The sequence below is a fragment of the Leucoraja erinacea genome, chromosome 17 (assembly GCF_028641065.1).
Source record: "Leucoraja erinacea ecotype New England chromosome 17, Leri_hhj_1, whole genome shotgun sequence".
Taxonomy (NCBI): Eukaryota; Metazoa; Chordata; class Chondrichthyes; order Rajiformes; family Rajidae; genus Leucoraja; species Leucoraja erinaceus.
This window is the reverse complement of record NC_073393.1, coordinates 17,178-37,312: the sequence shown is the minus strand read 5'-3', so window position 1 is coordinate 37,312 and position 20,135 is coordinate 17,178. Positions and strand designations below refer to the sequence as shown.

The following is a 20,135-nucleotide window of genomic DNA, read 5'->3' as shown; positions in this document are numbered from 1 at the left end:
CCCATCGACAAGCCCCACCCCCCGCCCCCATCGACAAGTCCCGCCCCACGGTCGCTCGGGCTTGTTGTGGCCAAAGATCATAGAGGAGCTCCTCTGGTATCTTTGGTTGTGGCCCAGGCCGGGGTCGGGGCCGGGGGGGCCGTCGCTATGCGGCTACAGCGGTTGTGGGCTTCGGTGCGCTGCGCCGTGCTGGGATGGTGGTGCACCTGCGGGCGCTGCCAGGTGAGGCCCGGACCCCCCCCCCGCGCTCCAGCGCCGCCTCCCCCCCCCCCCCCCCTCACACTCCCCCTCCCCCTCACCCTCATCCTCACCCTCACCCTCACCCTCACCCTCACACCCTCACCCTAACCCTCACCCTCACCCTCACCCTCTCCTCTCCCCCCCAGGGGCACCGCGGCACAGCCTTTCTGTGCCCCAGATAGTGGAGAAGGCGTGCGAGGAGGCAGCCGTGTACATGGAGGCCGGCATCGTGAGTAGCGGGGCTGCCATGGGGGGGGGGGGGTGACAGATTATATCACAAAGATCGACACAAAATGCTGGAGTGACTCAGCGGGACAGGCAGCAGCTGTGGAGAGAAGGAATGGGTGACCCTCAGAGTAGGGCGAGGGGTGACAGAATGTGTCAGTACAGCGGTTGGTGGCAGAAGGTGTCAATACACAGTGGGGTGACAGATTATATCAGTGCAGGAAGGTGGGGTGGTAGAATATCTCAGTGTATGGTGGCAACCAAGACCTCAACGGTGGAACATGGAAAATGGGTGCAGGAGTAGGCCATTCGGCCCTTCGAGCCTGCACCGCCATTCAATATGATCATATAACCATATAACAATTACAGCACGGAAACAGGCCATCTCGGCCCTACAAGTCCATGCCGAACAAATTTTTTTCCCCTTAGTCCCACCTGCCTGCACTCGTACCATAACCCTCCATTCCCTTCTCATCCATATGCCTATCCAATTTATTTTTAAATGATACCAATGAACCTGCCTCCACCACTTCCACTGGGAGCTCATTCCACACCGCCACCACTCTCTGCGTAAAGAAGTTCCCCCTCATATTACCCCTAAACGTCTGTCCCTTAATTCTGAAGTCATGTCCTCTTGTTTGAATCTTCCCTATTCTCAAAGGGAAAAGCTTGTCCACATCAACTCTGTCTATCCCTCTCATCATTTTAAAGACCTCTATCAGGTCCCCCCTTAACCTTCTGCGCTCCAGAGAATAAAGACCTAACTTATTCAACCTATCTCTGTAACTTAGTTGTTGAAACCCAGGCAACATTCTAGTAAATCTCCTCTGTACTCTCTCTATTTTGTTGACATCCTTCCTATAATTTGGCGACCAAAATTGTACACCATACTCCAGATTTGGTCTCACCAATGCCTTGTACAATTTTAACATTACATCCCAGCTTCTATACTCAATGCTCTGATTTATCAAGGCTAGCATACCAAAAGCTTTCTTTACCACCCTATCTATATGAGATTCCACCTTCAAGGAACTATGCACGGTTATACCCAGATCCCTCTGTTCAACTGTATTCTTCAATTCCCTACCATTTACCATGTACGTCCTATTTTGATTTGTCCTGCCAAGGTGTAGTACCTCACATTTATCAGCATTAAACTCCATCTGCCATCTTTCAGCCCATTTTTCAAAATGGCCTAAATCACTCTGTAGACTTTGGAAATCCTCTTCATTATCCACAACACCCCCTATCTTGGTATCATCTGCATACTTACTAATCCAATTTACCACACCTTCATCCAGATCATTGATGTACATGACAAACAACAAAGGACCCAACACAGATCCCTGAGGCACCCCACTAGTCACCTGCCTCCAACCCGATAAACAGCCATCCACCATTACCCTCTGGCTTCTCCCATTCAGCCACTGTTGAATCCATCTTGCTATTCCTGCATTTATACCCAACAGTTAAACCTTCTTAACCAACCTTCCATGAGGAACCTTGTCAAAGGCCTTACTAAAGTCCATATAGACAACATCCACTGCTTTACCCTCGTCAATTTCCCTAGTAACCTCTTCAAAAAATTCAAGAAGATTAGTCAAACATGACCTTCCAGGCACAAATCCATGTTGACTGTTCCTAATCAGACCCTGTTTATCTAGATGCTTATATATATTGTCTCTAAGTATCTTTTCCATTAATTTGCCCACCACTGAAGTCAAACTAACAGGTCTATAATTGCTAGGTTTACTCTTAGAACCCTTTTTAAACAATGGAACAACATGCGCAGTACGCCAATCCTCGGGGACTATTCCCGTTTCTAATGACATTTGAAATATTTCTGTCATAGCCCCGGCTATTTCTACACTATCTTCCCTCAATGTCCTAGGGAATATCCTGTCAGGACCTGGAGACTTATCCACTTTTATATTTTTCAAAAGTGTCAGTACTTCTTTTACTTTGAACCTCATAGTATCCATAGCTACTCTACTGGTTTCCCTTAACTCACATAATTCAATATCCTTCTCCTTGGTGAATACCGAAGAAAAAAAAATGTTCAATATCTCCCCCATCTCTTTTGGCTCTGCAGATAGCTGTCCACTCTGTCTCTCCAATGGACCAATTTTATCCCTCCTTATCCTTTTGCTATTAATATAGCTGTAGAAACCCTTTGGATTGACTTTCACCTTACTTGCCAAAGCAACCTCATATCTTCTTTTAGCTTTTCTAATTTCTTTCTTAAGATTCTTTTTACATTCCTTATACTCCTCAAGCACCTCATTTACTTCATGCTGCCTATAATTATTGTAGATCTCCCTCTTTTTCCGAACAAGATGTCCAATTTCCCTTGAAAACCAGGGCTCTTTCCAATTTTTACTGTTTCCTTTCAACTGAACAGGAACATAAAGATTCTGTACTCTTAAAATTTCCCCTTTAAATGTCCTCCATTTCTCTTCTACATCTTTCCCATAAAACAAAATGTCCCAGTTCACTCCTTTTAAATCATCTCGCATCGCATCAAAGTTAGCCTTTCTCCAATCAAAAATCTCAACCCTAGGTCCAGTTCTGACCCTCTCCATAGTTATATTGAAACTAATGGTATTGTGATCACTGGACCCGAAGTGCTCCCCAACGCATACCTCCGCCACCTGTCCAGTCTCATTTCCTAACAGGAGGTCCAGCACTGCCCCTCCTCTAGTAGGTACCTCTATGTATTGCTGCAAAAAACTATCCTGCACACATTTTACAAACTCCAACCCATCCAGCCCATTTACAGAATGTGTTTCCCAGTCTATGTGTGGAAAGTTGAAATCTCCCACAATCACTACCTTGTGCTTACTACTAATCTCTGCTATCTCCTTACATATTTGCTCTTCCAATTCTCGTTCCCCGTTTGGCGGTCTATAATACACCCCTATAAGTGTTGCTACACCTTTCCCACTTCTCAATTCCACCCAAATAGCCTCCCTAGATGAGCCCTCCAATCTATCCTGCCAAAGCACTGCTGTAATATCTTCCCTGACTAGCAATGCAACACCTCCACCTCTTGCCCCTCCAATTCTATCACACCTGAAGCAACGAAATCCTGGAATATTTAGTTTCCAATCACAGCCCTCCTGCAACCACGTTTCACTGATCGCCACAACATCATACTTCCAGGTGTCTATCCAGACTCTAAGCTCATCCACCTTTCTTACAATGCTCCTAGCATTAAAATATGCACATTTAAAAAAACCCCCGTCTCTTATTCTCTGTTTATTTCCTTTTTTTTCTTTCTCCTCTTGTGTCCGAGTGCTTCCCATTTCTGCTTCCTGCCTCCCATTCTGTCTACTACCTTTCGCTATTTGAGTCCCTCGCCCCAACCATTCTAGTTTAAAGTCTCCCCAGCTGCCTTTGCAAATTTCCCCGCTAGGATATTGGTCCCCCTCGGGTTCAAGTGCAACCCATCCTTTCTGTACAGGTCCCACCTTCCCCAAAAGAAGTCCCAATGATCCAGGAACTTGAATCCCTGCCCTCTGCACCAGTCTTTCAGCCACGCATTTATCCTCCACCTCGCTCCATTCCTACTCTCACTGTCACGTGGCACAGGCAGTAATCCTGAGATTGTTACCTTTTTGGTCCTTTTTCTTAACTCTCCTCCCAACTCCCTAAATCCTCCCTTCAGGACCTCTTCCCTTTTTTTTCCTATGTCATTGGTACCTATATGTACCACGACCTCAGGCTCCTCTCCCTCTGATTTAAGGATATCTTGGATGCGTTGAGACACGTCCGAGACCTTGGCACCAGGGAGGCAGACCACCATCCTGGTCTCCCGACTGCGTCCACAGAATCGCCTATCCGACCCCCTAACAATTTAAACTAGAATGGTTGGGGCGAGGGAGTCCCCAATTACTATTGCCCTCTTTTTTTCCCTAGCTTTTGGAGCAACAGGGCCGGTCTCTGTGCTGGAGGCCCGTCCGCTGTCACTACCCCCGGGTAGGCTGTCACCCCCATCCGTACTCAAACAGGAGTACTTATTTGCGAGGTGTACCGACATTGGAGTACTCACTCGTTCCTGCCTCTGCCCCTTGCCCTTCCTTAACGTGACCCACATGTCTCTCTCCCGTGGTTTTGGAGTGACCACCTCTCTATAACTCCCCTCTATGACCTCCTCACTCTCCCTGATCAGAGCGAAGTCATCGAGCTGCTGCTCCAGGATCCTAATACGGTCCCTTAGGAGCCCCATCTCGCTGCACCTGGTGCAGATGTGGATGTCTGGAGGGCCATCCCGACACCATGACCTCCCACATCTGACATCCAGAACAGTATACTGCTCTGACTGTCATTCTCCCGCCTTACCCTGGATCTGATACCAGTATAATACAATAGAAACTGCTGGGAGAAATCAGCAGGTATCTGACTCACAACAGCTGCTCCCTCGTGACCTTTAAACTGCACCTTTATTATATAAACAAAAAGCACTGTACCTTTAGCCCACTGTACCCTTGGCTCACTGTACCTTTACTAAAGCACTGCACCTTTAACCCACTGTACCTTAACTAAAGCACTGCCCCTTTAACCAGAAAGCACAAATGCTAACCTGATGTTGCACCCAATCAGCTGCTTCCTCTAGTCTGCTTCCACCAATCAGCGGCTTCCACCAGAACCCTCACTATGGAGTGTGGAACGTTACGGATTTCGGTAAAAGCCCTGACCCTCCTCCACTGCTCTCCAACGGTCCTGGGCCTCTGTGAAAACAAGCCCCGCGCCCGATTTATATACTCACCGCCCTGACCCTCCTCCACTGCTCTCCGACGGTCCTGGGCCTCTGTGATCATGAGTGATCATCCAACTCAGTATCCTGTACCTGCCTTCTCTCCATACCCCCTGATCCCTTTAGCCACAAGGGCCACATCTAACTCCCTCTTAACTCCCTCCCAAGGTCTGAAAAAGGGTTTCTGCCCGAAACGTTTCTGCCTATTTCTTTCGCTCCATAGATGCTGCTGCACCCGCTGAGTTTCTCCAGCATTTTTGTGTACCTATGATTTTCCAGCATCTGCAGTTCCTTCTTAAACATCCCTCTTAAATATAGCCAATTAACTTGCCTCAACTACCTTCTGTGGCAGAGAATTCCACAGATTCATCACTCTCAGTGTGAAAAATGTTTTTCTTATCTCGGTCCTAAAAGATTTCCCCCTTATCCTTAAACTGTGACCCCTTGTTCTGGGTTTCCCCAACATCGGGAACAATCTTCCTGCATCTAGCCTGTCCAACCCCTTAAGAATTTTGTACGTTCTATAAGATCCCCCCTCAATTTTCTAAATTCTAGCGAGTACAAGCTGAGTCTATCCAGTGTTTCTTCATATGAAAGTCCTGCCATCCCAGGAATCAGGCGGAGGACGATGGCTGACCTTAGTCACAATGGCTAGGAAGGTGGATGAAGGCTGCAGCAGAAAAGGGTCTCCGGTTGTCTTGGACTCCATGTCACTGGATCCTGACCCAGATCTGTCAATGACCGTGGGGTAGCTGTCTGTGCACCAGTCTCCCCACGTTCACGCACTGGCGTCCTCCATATAGGGAATAGAACCCTGGAGACACCCATGGTTAGCCACGACCGAAGGGGGTCTAAGAAGGTGGCAGATTGTTTTAGCGCAGGGGGGTGATGACAGAATGTATCAGTGCAGAGATAGGTGGTGACACTGACCACAGAGATAGGCACAATGAACTGCAAATGCTGGAGCTGGAGAAATCCAGCGGGTCAGGTAGCATCACTGGAGAACATGCATAGGTGACATTTCGTGCCGACACCCTTCATCAGACTGAAGAAGGGTCTCAACCTGAAAAGTCACCCATTCCTTCTCCATAGAGATTGCAACCTGCCCCGCTGAGCTACTCTAGCATTTACAATTATACAATATACAATTTATCTATTGTAATTTGAACCTCTGGCACAGAAGGTAGTTGAGGCAAGTTCATTGGCTATATTTAAGAGGGAGTAAGCTTGTGGCTAACGGGATCAGGGGGTATGGAGAGTAGGGAGGTACGGGATTTGATTTGATTTGATTCAATTTATTGTCATTGCACTTTTCAGTGCAACAAAATGGTTTAGCCTGCAGTCATAATATAGAATAAATAACAAACACTCAACACAGTTTAAGTCCCAAAGTCATTGTCTCTTCCCTCCTTGCTCTCCCTCTGCGCTGAGGCAATCCAAGCCTCCGATGTTGTGACCCCGCCGGGTGATGGTAGGTAAGTCCCGTGGCTGAATCCGTGCTCCGCAAACGGGCCGGTTCAAACTCCGCGGCCCGGGGCGGTCGAAGCTGGCGAAGCTGCCGCCCTCCAGTCCAGCGGACGCAGCTGTAGTTGCGGGAGCTCCGGAAAACAGAACTCGAGCTCCCGATGATGTCATCCACTGGCCCGCGGCCGAGCCTCCGAGGCTCCAAAGTCGGGTCGGAAGTTGGGTCGCACTGCAACCACAGCCCCGAAGTCGGCCAGCCTCGTTGGTAAGTCCTGGCTCTGACTCCGCAGCCTCGAGGTCGGTCGCAGTTGGAGGCCGCCAGCTTCGCGATAGGCCTCAGCGCAGACGGACACGGAGACGGGGGATACGGCAGGAAAGGTCGCATCCCCCCCCGAAGGAAGTCAAAAAACATGTTACACCCACCCCCGCACACATACACAACTAAATAAACCGAAATAAACTGTAAAACATTAACCTACGGCATCACTTCCTGGTTCGGGAGCTGCAAGGCGTACGAACGGCACCAACTAGACAGAATTGTGAAGACCGCCAGCAGGATTATTGGTGCTCCACTCCCTTTCCTGCTGGACATATACAGGAAGAGATGTATCAGCAGAGCCATCTCCATCATCAAAGATCCCTACCACCCATCGCATCACATATTCTCCATCCTGCCATCAGGGAAGAGGTACAGGAGCATTAGTTGCAAAACCAGCAGGATGTTCCTCAGCTTCTTCCCGCAGGCTATAAGACTGCTAAACGGACTTTGCCCCCTGCCAAAGTCTCGCGCACCAACCACCAACCTGGACACACTGCAGCAGAGCCACTGTCATGCCGCTGCCGATCGGAACGCCTGTTGAATGTTTAGTAGAGTTAAATTTGTTCATGATATATGTATTTTTATTTCTATTTATTTTTGATGCACACTGAATGGACACTGGTTGAGCAACGTTTTTTTGTTTCCTCTGGGTATGTGAATACTTGGGAAATGACAATAAAGATATACAAATACAAATACAAAAGGGGACAAGAGAAAACAAATCAGCCCATCAGCGACTGCACTTCCTGAGGAAACTAAAACAGGCCTCACTCCCCACCAACATCCTCAGGACTTTCTACAGGGGTACGGTGGAGTCTGTACTCACGTACTGCATAAATACGTGGTACTCCACCTGCAACTGCTCGGACAGGAAGGCTCTGCAGAGGGTAGTGAGGGGAGCAGAGAGAATCATTGGCATATCCCTACCCTCGGTACAAGAACTGTTCCAGAGCCGCTGTCTGAAAAAATCTCGAAGAATTGCTAAGGACAAACTGCACCCCCTTCACATACACCTGGATCTCCTGCCATCAGGCAAGAGATATCGAAGCATCAAAGCCCGGACTACAAGACTGCTAAACAGCTTCCTACCACAGGCTGTGAGGCTGCTAAACAGTCACTCTGTACTCACAGTCACTTGATTCTGCAGCTGGCACGAACACTTTAATAACTGGCACTGGCCATTCAAATCAGCTGCCCCGGACATTTTTATGATTGGTTTATTGTATTTTAACGTTGTGTTTAACCTGCTTTTAACTATTTATTTATACTGTTCCATCAGGGACTGGATTGTTTTTAGTGTTATTATGTGTGAAACGTTTTAAATTTCATGTGCGATGCTCCGCTATTCCCATGGAAACGTCTTTTCATTTTGCACTGTACAACTGTTGCTTGCAAGATGACAATAAAGGTTGATTGATTGAAAAAACAGAAAAGACAAACGAACTGCAGGCGAGCCGCAGCTGCAAGGCAGCGCCGCCACTTCTGGATGGATATTGAGTTGGATGATCAGCCATGATCATATCAAATGGCGGTGCAAGCTCGAAGGGCCGAATGGCCTACTCCTGCACCTAATTTCTATGTTTCAAATGAAGTTCAAACGAAATTTGGTTTCTACAGTCATACAACAAGAAAAGCACCAAGACACAAACCAACACAATTTACACAAACATCCATCACAGTGAATCTCCTCCTCACTGTGATGGAAGGGAAAGTCTTGTCTCTTTTTCTCTTCTCCCGATGTTAAAGCCCCCGGCGGGCGATGGCAAGTCCACGGCCGTTAAGGCCGCGCCTGGGCGATGTAAGGCCCCACTCCGGGTCTTAATGTTGGAGCCCCCGGTGGGCAATGGCAAGTCCCGCAGCCATTAAAGCCGCGCCGGACGATGTAAGGGCCCGGCTCATTTTCAACCCCGCAACTCGTGCGGGAGAAGCTGCCGTTGCGGGAGCTCCGAAAAGCGGTCTCCCACCAGGGACCAGCGAGCTCCCGATGTCACCATCCACCGGACCTGCGACTGGAGCCTCCGAGCTCTGGAGTCGGGTCGCAGCCGCGCGTCACCACAGCTCTCCACGCTCCAAAGCCGGCCAGCCCCACGATGGTAAGTCCGCATGCTCTGCGACTGGAGCCTCCAGGTCCTTCCGGTTAGAGGCCGCTTCACGGTGCTAGGCCCCAACGACAACGAAGACCCGACAGGGAAAAGGTCGGGTCACCCGTATAGGGAAGCGATTTAAAAGTTTCCCTCGCCCCCCACACATACACAGCTAAAAACAATATAAAAACAACAAACTATACATTGAACAGGATATATATTTTGTGTCTACCCTGACATAAGTTGTTTGGAGCTTTCCCGTCTAAAACCATTCAGTGAGACCATGGCTTATTTTTACCTTGTACTATCCCCATATAACCCTCAATTCTCTTCAGAGTTCAGAAATCTATTGATAAATTTTCAATTAACTCAACAATTGAGAATTAACAGCCCACTTCATCTCAAGCCGACCACTTATTCTGAGTTTGTGACCACAGATTGTACATTCCAATGTTCAATGATACTCTTGTCACATGTACCTAGGTACCCCTCTTGCATACTGTTCAGTAAAAAACTTACTACACATATACGTAATCATATTTAAGTATAAGAGTGTAGGAACTGTAGATTACACTGAGACAGTACACAAGATTCACCATGTTTTTGTCGCCATTTTACATGATTTAAGTAGAAAGTTGGTTAAAAAAAGCAGAATCTCATCTTTGCCATATAGGCCCGTTGTCCTGGCAACGGCACTGTGTCAGAGTTCCAGTGATCGACCTGGCCAGGCCATGTTGACAATGTCCTTCGCTGCAGAGATGCAGCCTGTCCCCTGAGTTACTCCAGCATTTTATGTCTATCTTTGGTGTAAACCAGCATCTGCAGTTCCTTCCTACACAATTTATCTGCATCTACCCCAACTAACACTGCAAGAATCATTTGACTCATTTTGTGGTCGGTTTGCCTATCCACCCTGAAATCGAATAGACAATCCCATAAGGACCACGATTAAATTAAAAATATTCATGCATTATTATTTGTGAATCAGAATCAGGTTGCTGACCTGACAGCATGGTGGTATTCTGTGCCCAGAGTAAATACCAGGCAACTGAATCATTCTGTCAACACCTAGCGAGCAGTCATGAACTACTGTCTCCCTCATTGGAGACCCTTGAATGGACGTTACTAGCTTTACCTTGCACTAAACGCGTATTACCTTGCATTATCCTGTATCTGTACACAGTGAATGGCTCGATTGTAATCATGTTTTATCTTTCCACTGACTGGTTAGCACAGAACAAAAGCTTGACAATAAACTCAACTAACCTAAAATGAGAAACAGAATTAGGATTTGAAATTTTAAAAACTATTGATTCATAACTTCAGTGTTATTCTGCACTTAGAATAATCTCAGTGATTTAAGTAAACAATTGGTTAATTTAATAATTATATGATCAATATTATTTTCTGAACAACCTTTAGGTTTAGGTTTGCCATTGTCACTTGTAACGAGGTACAGTGAAAAGATCAGATCAGATAATACTAAAGGTAAATACAATACAATATAATACTGTCTATTGTCCTCAAATGAAGTTCAAACAAAATTTGTTTTCTGCAGTCATACAACAAGAATAGAAACCAAGACACACAACTAACACAATTTACACAAACATCCATCACAGTGAATCTCCTCCTCACTGTGATGGAAGGCAAAGTCTTGCCTCTACCCTGTTTTCAATTCTTCTCCCGATGTTAAAGCCCCTGGCGGGCGATGGCAAGTCCCGCGGCTGTTAAAGCCGCACCGGGCGATGTAAGGCCCCGCTCTGGGTCGTTTTCAACCCCGCAACTCGGGCGGGAGAAGTTGCCGTTGCGAGGGCTCCAAAAAGCCGTCTCCCACCAGGGACTCGTGAGCTCCCGATGTCATCGTCCACCGGGCCTGCGGCTGGAGCCTGCAAAGTTCCGAAGTCGGGTCGCACACCTCTCCACGCTCCGAAGCCGGCCAGCTCCACGATGGTGAGTCTGCAGGCTCCACGACTGGAGCCCCCAGGTCGTTCCGGTTGCAGGCCACTCCACGGTGTTAGGCCCCAATGACAACGGAGACCCGACAGAGAAAGGGTCGGGCCCCCGTACAGGTAAGAGATTTAAAAGTTTCCACCCCCCACCCCGCCCCCTCACATATACACAGCTAAAAATAATATATAAACTACAACCAAACTATACACTCAACAGGACAAAAAAATGTTTTTAAAGACAGACGGATTGCAAAGGCTGCTGCCGCGAGGCCCCGCTATCTTTAGACAATCAATTCAAACTCAGTATAATGGATAGAGCAATGTGTAAGATACAGAATATAGTCCTGAGCTTTCTATGTTCTAGAGATTGGAATTGGTTGATATGGTAAAGATGATCATGTTCAAATATATTTATTGATATATATTTCCTGGATCTGTCTGGTATTCCAAAGGATGGATTGATTGTGGAGAACATGCACGACATTCCCTACAGTCCAAGAGTGGGTCCGGAGGTGACAGCGATCATGGCCGCCATTTGTGTTGCAGTCAGACAGTCTTACCCCAGCCTTCCTCTCGGTGTCCAGATGCTCTCTGCAGCCAATCAACAAGCCATGGCCGTCGCACTGGCCACAGGTCTGTATATATGTGAACAATTCCATTCCCGAGCCCAGATCACCTGTTAAATGAAGCGCGTGCGTTTAGACGTTAGAACAACCTCTGTTATCACAGGCACACAAGGGTCTTGAACATAAAACAAAATGCTGAAGTAACTCAGTGGGTCAGGCAGCATCTCTAGAGAACATTGGATAGGTGATGTTTCAGGTTGGGCCCCTTCAGAGGTCTGAAGAGGGATCCTGAGCCGAAACATTACCTATCCATGTTCTCCACAGATGCTGCCTGACCCGCTGAGTTATTCCAGCACACTGTGAAACGTCACTTATCCATGTTCTCCACAGATGCTGCCTGACCTCCTGAGTTACTCCAGCACTCTGAAACGTCACCTATTCATGTTCTCCACAGATGCTGCCTGATCCAATGAGTTACTCCAGCATTCTGTGAAACATCACCAATCCCTGTTCTCCACAGATGCTGCCTGACCCGCTGAGTTACTCCAGCACTCTGTGTCTTTATTTGTGGTAGCAAATTATTTAAGTTTCAATGAAATCTCCTCTCATTCTTTGATTGGTTTGTTTATCCACCCTGAAACCTAATAGAAACCTAATACCAGTGGCCCAGCGGTAGAGTTGCTGCCTTACAGCGAATGCAGCGCGGGAGACCCGGGTTCGATCCCGACCACGGGTGCTGTCTGTAGGGAGTTTGTACGTTCTCCCCATGACCTGCTTGGGTTTTCCCCGAGATATTCGGTTCCTCCCACACTCCAAAGACGTACAGGTTTGTAGGTTAATTGGCTTGGTAAATGTAAAACATGTTCCTAGTAGGTGTAGGATAGTTCCAGTACAGTCCGTGGTCTCTTCGGGAGTGATGACCACAAGACAAGACTACACAAAAACAACAATTATATTAAAAATCTGCATGCGTAAGATTCATAAATCAAAAGCATCTTTTAAACATAGTAATATCTTCCATTTTACTTGTCCAACCATGAAGTGACTTCTCTGTTCTCTAACAGCCACATATTTTCCTTGACTCACCAATCTGACATTAAAGTGTCTCTGGCAATGAGCCTGTCCAACTCCTTGAGTCCTACAAAGGCCAGCTTAAATTCAGAAGAGAATTAACTAATGTGAAAGGGACAGTACCAGAGCACAGTGGCGCAGCAATAGAGTTACTGCCTTATAACACCAGAGACCTGGGTTGAAACTTGACTACAGCTGCTGCTGCCTGTACAGAATTTGTACGTTCTCCCTGTGACCACGTGGGATTTCTCAGGGTGCCCAGGTTTCCTCCCACATCGCAAAGACGTATAGGTTTGTAGGTTAAGTGTGTAGGGTAGAACTAGTGTACAGTGATCGATGGTCGCTGTGGACTCAATGAGCTGAAGGACCTGCTTCCACGCTGTATCCCTAAACTAAACTACACTAGACTCACCTGTACATCCAGCTATTTTTTCCTCCTATATAATTTCTCGTTTAGAGTATGTCTACTCTCAGGAATAAACAAATTGAACATTCCATCTATTTCTTTCCTAGACGCTGATTTTATTCGGGCTGAAGGGTTTGTGTTCTCACAAATTTCAGATGAAGGGTTTCTAGATGCATGTGCTAGCGACCTGCTTAGATACCGCAAGCAAATAGGAGCTGAGAACATTCAAATCTTTGCTGACATTAAGAAAAAGCACAGGTACTGTTGATATCAGTCATTATTTCTACCCAGTAATTAGCATATTCAAAGCATTCAACAAGTATTCTGCAGAAGTATTCTCCTTTGTTCCGATAAAGAGTGCTTGGCCTGAGAGAAGGCAGATACAGGATACTGAGTTGGATGATCAGCCATGATCATATTGAATGGCGGTGCAGGTTCAAAGCTCCAAATGGCCTACTCCTGCACCTATTTTCTATGTTTCTATTCTGAGGGGTAACATTTTCGCACAAAGGGTGGTGGGTGTATGCATCGAGCTGCCAGAGGAGGCAGTTGAGGCTGGGACTATCCCAACCTTTAAGAAACAGTTAGACAGGTACATGGAGAGGACAGGTTTGGAGGGATATGGACCAAACGCAGCAGGTGGCTCAGGTGTAGCTAGGACGTGAGGGAATGTGGGGCCGAAGGGCCTGTTTCCACACTGTATCACTGACTCTTATGACGTGCAATGTCATAAGAGTCCACAGATGATGCCTGATCTGTTGAGTGTTGCCAACATTTGCTGTTATTTTGCATTTGTAGTAACTGGAGCCTGCCTGCTGCGACTTTTGCAGAGCTCCGGAACATAAAAGGCTCAACTACAACTTCCAACAACTTACCTGGATCAGAAAAACGGCAGAAATCGGTGCCGTTTTGGACACGCTGTTTGAGCACTTCAAGGCTCTCGCAATTTCGCGATCTCCCGCAGCTGCGGGAGCCCCGGAGTTTAAATATTCCCACGCTGGCTGTGAAACTCCTGACCCGACCGAGGATCCCAGGTACTGTACCTGGAGACCCCGGGATGACCCCCAGAGCCGACGGGCTGGATCTTCCAGGAACAACGGAGCTGGAGCTGCGAACTTTGAGGGAATCCCCGTTCCAGCGCAGGTCCGCAGAAACAGCAGGTACAGCAAGTACAGTACCTGGAAACAAAGGGGAAGCCTCCATTGTGTCCGGAAACGTGGCTGACGGGCAGGACTTCAGGTCAGAATGAAGCGCAGGGGACTTCGGCCCCCTCTCCCTACTATCCTACTGGCCAACGTACAGTCCCTTGAAAACAAAGTGGAGGACTTAAGGGAAAGGCTGCTTTATCAAAGGGAGCTGAGGGAATGCTCTGTGTTCTGTTTCACAGAGACATGGTTCACCCCCAGCTCCCCAGACTCAGCGGTCCAGCCTGAAGGGTTCTCCATCCACCATATGGACCGTACACTGGCATCTGGAAAAGGGAGAGGAGGGGGCGTCTGCCTCATGGTCAATTCTGCGTGGTGCTCGGACGTGGCAGTCCTGTCCAACTCCTGCTCTCCACACCTCGAACATCTGGTGGTGAAGTGCCGTCCCTTCTACCTCCCAAGGGAATTCACCTCCGTTATCCTGACCGCGGTCTACATCCCACCCCAGGCAGACGTCCGTCTGGCACTGGAGGAGCTGCACGCCGTGGTCAACAAACACCAGAAGTCTTACCCCGAGGCATTTACCACCATTGCTCGGGACTTCAATAAGGCAAACCTAAAGAAATCACTCCCTAACTTCCACCAACATGTCTCCTGCTGCACCAGAGGACCCAACACCCTCGACCACTGCTACATCACCATCAACAATGCCTATCGTTCTATCCCTCGCCCTCACTTCGGTAAATCCGACCATACCGCGGTGCTGCTTCTTCCTGCCTACAGGCAGCAATTGAGAGCGTACCCCCAGAGGTGAGGACTGTACAGAGCTGGTTGGGGGGGGGGGGGGGGGGCAGAGGAACAACTCCAGGACTGTTTGGAGTCTGTAGACTGGGCTATGTTCCAAGGACTCGGCAACGGACTTGAACGAATACGCCACAGTCGTTACAGACTTCGTAAAGAAATGTGTAGAGGACTGCATCCCTACAAAAACCTTCCGAGTGTTTCCCAATCAGAAACCTTGGATGAACTTTGAGATCCGCACTCTTCTGAAGTCCAGACACAGGGCATTCACTTCCAATGATACAGTGGCCTACATGAAGTCCAGATACGACCTTGGTAAGGTCATAAAAAAGGCCAAAAGGGACTTCTGCTCCAAACTGGAGGATGAGACAGATGTTCGGCAGCTGTGGTGGGGCCTGAATGCAATCACCTCCTACAAGGCGAAACCGGCAGGCAGCTCGAATGTCGGCGAAACATCACTCCCTGACGAGCTCAATGTGTTCTACACACGCTTTGATAGGTTGAATACTGATGTGCCGTCCCGAGCCCCCATTCGCTGTGATGGTATTTCAGTTTCAGTCACAGAGGCCGACGTCAGGAAATCCTTCAGAGGGATGAACCCCCGAAAAGCACCTGGACCTGATGGTATACCCGGTCGTGTTCTAAAAACCTGTGCGGACCAACTGGCTGGAGTTTTTATGGACATTTTCAACCTCTCACTTCTGAGGTCTGAGGTCCCCACCTGCTTTAAAAGGGCATCAATTATACCAGTGCCCAAGAAGAGTAAGGTGACGTGCCTCAATAACTATCGATCAGTGGCACTACCGCCGGTGGTGATGAAGTGCTTTGAGAGGTTGATCATGGAGCAAATCAACTCCTACCTCGACAAAAACCTGGACCCACTGCAGTTCGCTTACCACCACAACAGATCAACGGTGGATGCGATCTCGCTGGCCCTCCACTCCGCTTTGGACCACTTGGACAACAAAAACTCATATGTCAGGCTGTTATTCATCGATTACAGCTCGGCATTTAATACAATCATCCCCTCCAAGCTGGTTACCAAACTTGCAGAACTGGGTCTCTGCGCATCCCTCTGCAATTGGATCCTCGACTTCCTCATTCACAGACCACAGTCTGTCCGTATTGGTGGAAATGTGTCAGCCTCAATAACCATCAGCACGGGAGCACCTCAAGGCTGCGTGCTCAGCCCCCTGCTGTACTCACTCTATACCCATGACTGCTTAGCCAATCACAGTGCGAACTCCATCATCAAGTTCGCTGACGACACCACTATTGTGGGACGTATCACTGATGGGGATGAGTCAGAGTATAGAAGTGAGATCGAGCAACTGTCCATATGGTGCCAGCGCAATAACCTGACCCTCAACACCAGCAAAACCAAGGAACTGATTGTGGACTTTGGAAGGAGTAGGAGGGGGACCCACAGCCCCATTTATATCAACGGGTCGATGGTTGAAAGGGTCAAGAGCTTCAAATTCCTGGCGTGCACATCTCTGAAGATCATTCCTGGGCCGAGAACACTAATGCAATTATCAAGAAAGCTCATCAGCGCCTCTACTTACTGAGAAGATTACGGAGAGTCGGTTTGTCAAGGAAGACTCTCTAACTTCTACAGGTGCACAGTAGAGAGCATGCTGACCGGTTGCATCTTGGCTTGGTTTGGCAATTTGAGCGCCCTGGAGAGGAAAAGACTAGAAAAAGTAGTAAACACTGCCCAGTCCATCATTGGCTCTGACCTTCCTTCCATCGAGGGGATTTATCGCAGTCGCTGCCTCAAAAAGGCTGTTAGTATCATCAAAGACCCACACCATCCTGGCCACACACTCATCTCCCTGCTACCTTCAGGTAGAAGGTACAGGAGTCTGAAGACTGCAACAACCAGGTTCAGGAATAGCTACTTCCCCACAGCCATCAGGCTATTAAACTTGGCTCGGACAAAACTCATTAATAACCCATTTTCTGTTATTTGCACTTTATCAGTTTATTTATTCATGTGTGTATATATTTATATTATGGTATATGAACACACTTATCTGTTCTGTAGTAAATGCCTACTATGCTCTGTGTGCTGAAGCAAAGCAAGAATTTAATTGTCCCATACAGGGACACATGACAATAAACTCACCTGAACTTGAACTTGAGATGTTGTATTTTCCTGAGCGTTGCTCAGTGAGAATCCATTTCCTGGAGACACAAGGAACTTCAAGTGCTGGATTCTAGATCAAAACACAAAGTGCTGGAAGAACTTAGCGGGTCAGGCAGCATCTGGGGGAGGAATAAACAGACAGCATTTTTCGTGTTGGGTCTGATGAAAGGTCCTGACTCAAAACGCCATCTGTGTATGGGAAGGAACAGCAGATGCTGGTTTAAACCGAAGAGAGACACAAAAAGTTGGAGTAACTCAGCGGGACAGGCAGCATCTCTGGAGAGAAGGAATGGATGACGTTTTTGGTCGAGAAACGTCATCTATCCATTCCCTCCACAGATGCTGCCCGAGCCGCTAATTTCCTCCTGCACTTTGTGTTTTATTCAAGAATCTTTCCCCATCCACATGAAACCTATTTCCCTGCTGACCAGTCTCCCGTCTCTAGAGCTGCTGAAGGTCTGCCAATACACTCATGTCTCCACTTTAAAGTCCTCACTCTTGTCTTTAAATTGCTACCTGGTCTTGTTCCTCCGTAACTGAAAAACACAAGCATGTCAGTGTTAAAACTTGTCTGCTGCTGAAATCATGCATTTAGTTTGACTGGTCTGTTTCCAGCTCACACGCCCTGACTGCAGACGTTAGTATAGCAGAGACCGGTAGGGCTGCTGAATTCTTCCTGGCTGACGGAGTCATAGTGACCGGAATAGCCACGGGGCAGGAGACTGATCCTGCACAGCTGAAAGGTACGTGCATCCTTTAAACCGAAGATAGAAAACAAAAAGCTGGAGTAACTCAGCGGGACAGGCAGCATCTCTGGATCGAGGGAATGGGTGACATTTCAGGTTGAGACCCTACTTCTGAAGAAGGGACTCAACCCGAAACGTCACCCATTCCTTCTCTCCAGAGATGCTGCCTGTCCCGCTGAGTTACTCCAGCTATTAGTGTCTATTTGCAGTTCCTTCCTACACTCTATGACTCCAAGTCTATCATTGTTTGTATATTCTTTGTATATTCTTATGCTGAGAGAATGGAGCGCCTGGCCTTGTATACTATGGAATTTAGAAGGATGAGAGGGGATCCTATTGAAACATATGAGATTATTAAGGGTTTAGACACGCTAGAGGCAGGAAACATGTTCCCGATGTTGGGGGAGTCCAGACCAGGGGCTACAGTTTAAGAATAAGGGGTAAGCCATTTAGAACGGAGATGAGGAAACACTTTTACACACAGAGAGTTGTGATTGTGGAATTCTCTGCCTCAGAGGGCGGTGGAGGCCGGTTCTCTGGAAACTTTCAAGAGAGAGCTAGATAGGGCACTTAAAGATAGGGGATATGGGGAGAAGGCAGGAACGGGGTACTGATTGTGGATGATCTGCCATGATCACATTGGATGGCGGTGCTGGCTCGAAGGGCCGTATGGCCTACTCATGCACCTATTGTCTAGTATCTATTAGTTTGGTTTAAACTAAGATCTGCAGTTCCTTCCAACACATGGAATTGCAGATGCTGGTTTATACTGAAGATAATCACAAAGTGCTGGAGTAACTTAGCAGGTCAGGCAACATCTACGGAGAAATGTAATAGCTGATGTTTCGGGACAGAAGCCTTCTTCAGACCCAATCTTACAGTCATAGAACCTGATAATGTGATTGTAGCTGGTTCCTTGGTTTAGTTTAGTTTAGAGATACTTCGTAGAAACGCACTCATCGGCCCACTGAGTCTATACCAATCATTCATCACCTGCTCACTAGTTCTATGTTATCCCACTTCGTATCCTACACACAAGGGGAAATTTCCACAGGGCCAATTAAACTACAATCCCCACGTCTCTGGAATGTGGGAGGATACCGGAGCACCCAGAGGAAACCCACGTGGTCACAGAGAGAACGTGCAAACTCCATACAGACAGCACCCATGGTCAGGATCGAACCATGGTCTCCAGTGCTATGAGGCAATGTGAAGGGTAATCGTTAGTAGGTGTGGACACATTGCGCCGAAGGGCCTGTTTCCATGCTGTATCTCTAAACTAAATGATTTGGCTGTATTATGCTATTTCTTTAGTTTAGTTTGGCCCACCGAGTCCGTGTGAACTAGTGATCCCCGCACATTAACACTATCCTACACACACTCAGAACAATTTACATTTATACCAACCCAATTAACCTATAAACCTGGTCTTTGGAGTGTGGGGGGACACCGAAGATCTCGGAGAAAACCCCCACGGTCATGGGGAGAACGTGCAAACTCCGTACAGACAGCACCCGTAGTCAGGATGGAACCCGGGTCTCTGGCGCTGTGAGGCAGCAACTCTACCGCTGCGCCACCGAGTCGCCACGTTAAAGTAGAAAACTTTATTTTCAAGTTCTTAGTCCTCTCTAAAATGAGGCATTTGATATTGTAACATTTATTAGTGTTAATATTATACATGAGTATCCTCTATTCTGTGCAGAGGTTAAAGAAGCTTTGAAGATTCCCGTGTTGGTTGGCTCAGGTGTGAGCTATGAAAACATGGAGCAGTACATGGCTGCAGACGGCTTCATCATTGGTTCACATTTTAAGAAAGCAGGATATTGGGCCAATGAACTGGACACTGAACGAATAAAGAAATTCATGTCCAAAATACACCAACTGAGGAAATGAAAAACAAATCTGCTCCGACAGCCCGACAGCAGTTTGTTGAAGCAACATCGAGATTGCTCCTGTACCTCGACTAAACTAACTTCATTTTAATGTTGCCACAATCAGTAGTCATCCTTCACTGTGTTCTCATCGTCTGTATTAATTTCAATGAGTTTGACTTGAATGCATGAAGATTTAAATCACTCGTATATTTTCCTTTGATTCTAAAATGGGATTTACTTGAACTCTGAAATAAATAAAAACTATTGAAATAAATATGACACTGAATATTCAGAACAAAGCATGGTATATTAGTGCGGCTCGGTGGCACAGCGGTAG

At 47.4% G+C, this 20,135-nt stretch overlaps 1 protein-coding gene across 1 annotated transcript; it reads left to right on the top strand.

Moving 5' to 3' along the window:
- The first annotated feature begins 141 nt into the window (after window positions 1-141).
- Window positions 142-20,084, top strand: zgc:162297 (uncharacterized protein LOC555865 homolog). The gene is given in 7 exon segments (XM_055648339.1): window positions 142-195; window positions 198-222; window positions 387-469; window positions 11,493-11,673; window positions 13,191-13,341; window positions 17,794-17,921; window positions 19,627-20,084. Coding segments are annotated over 7 exon segments (807 nt in total). The 5' UTR covers window positions 142-147; the 3' UTR covers window positions 19,818-20,084.
- The last annotated feature ends 51 nt before the right edge of the window (window positions 20,085-20,135 follow it).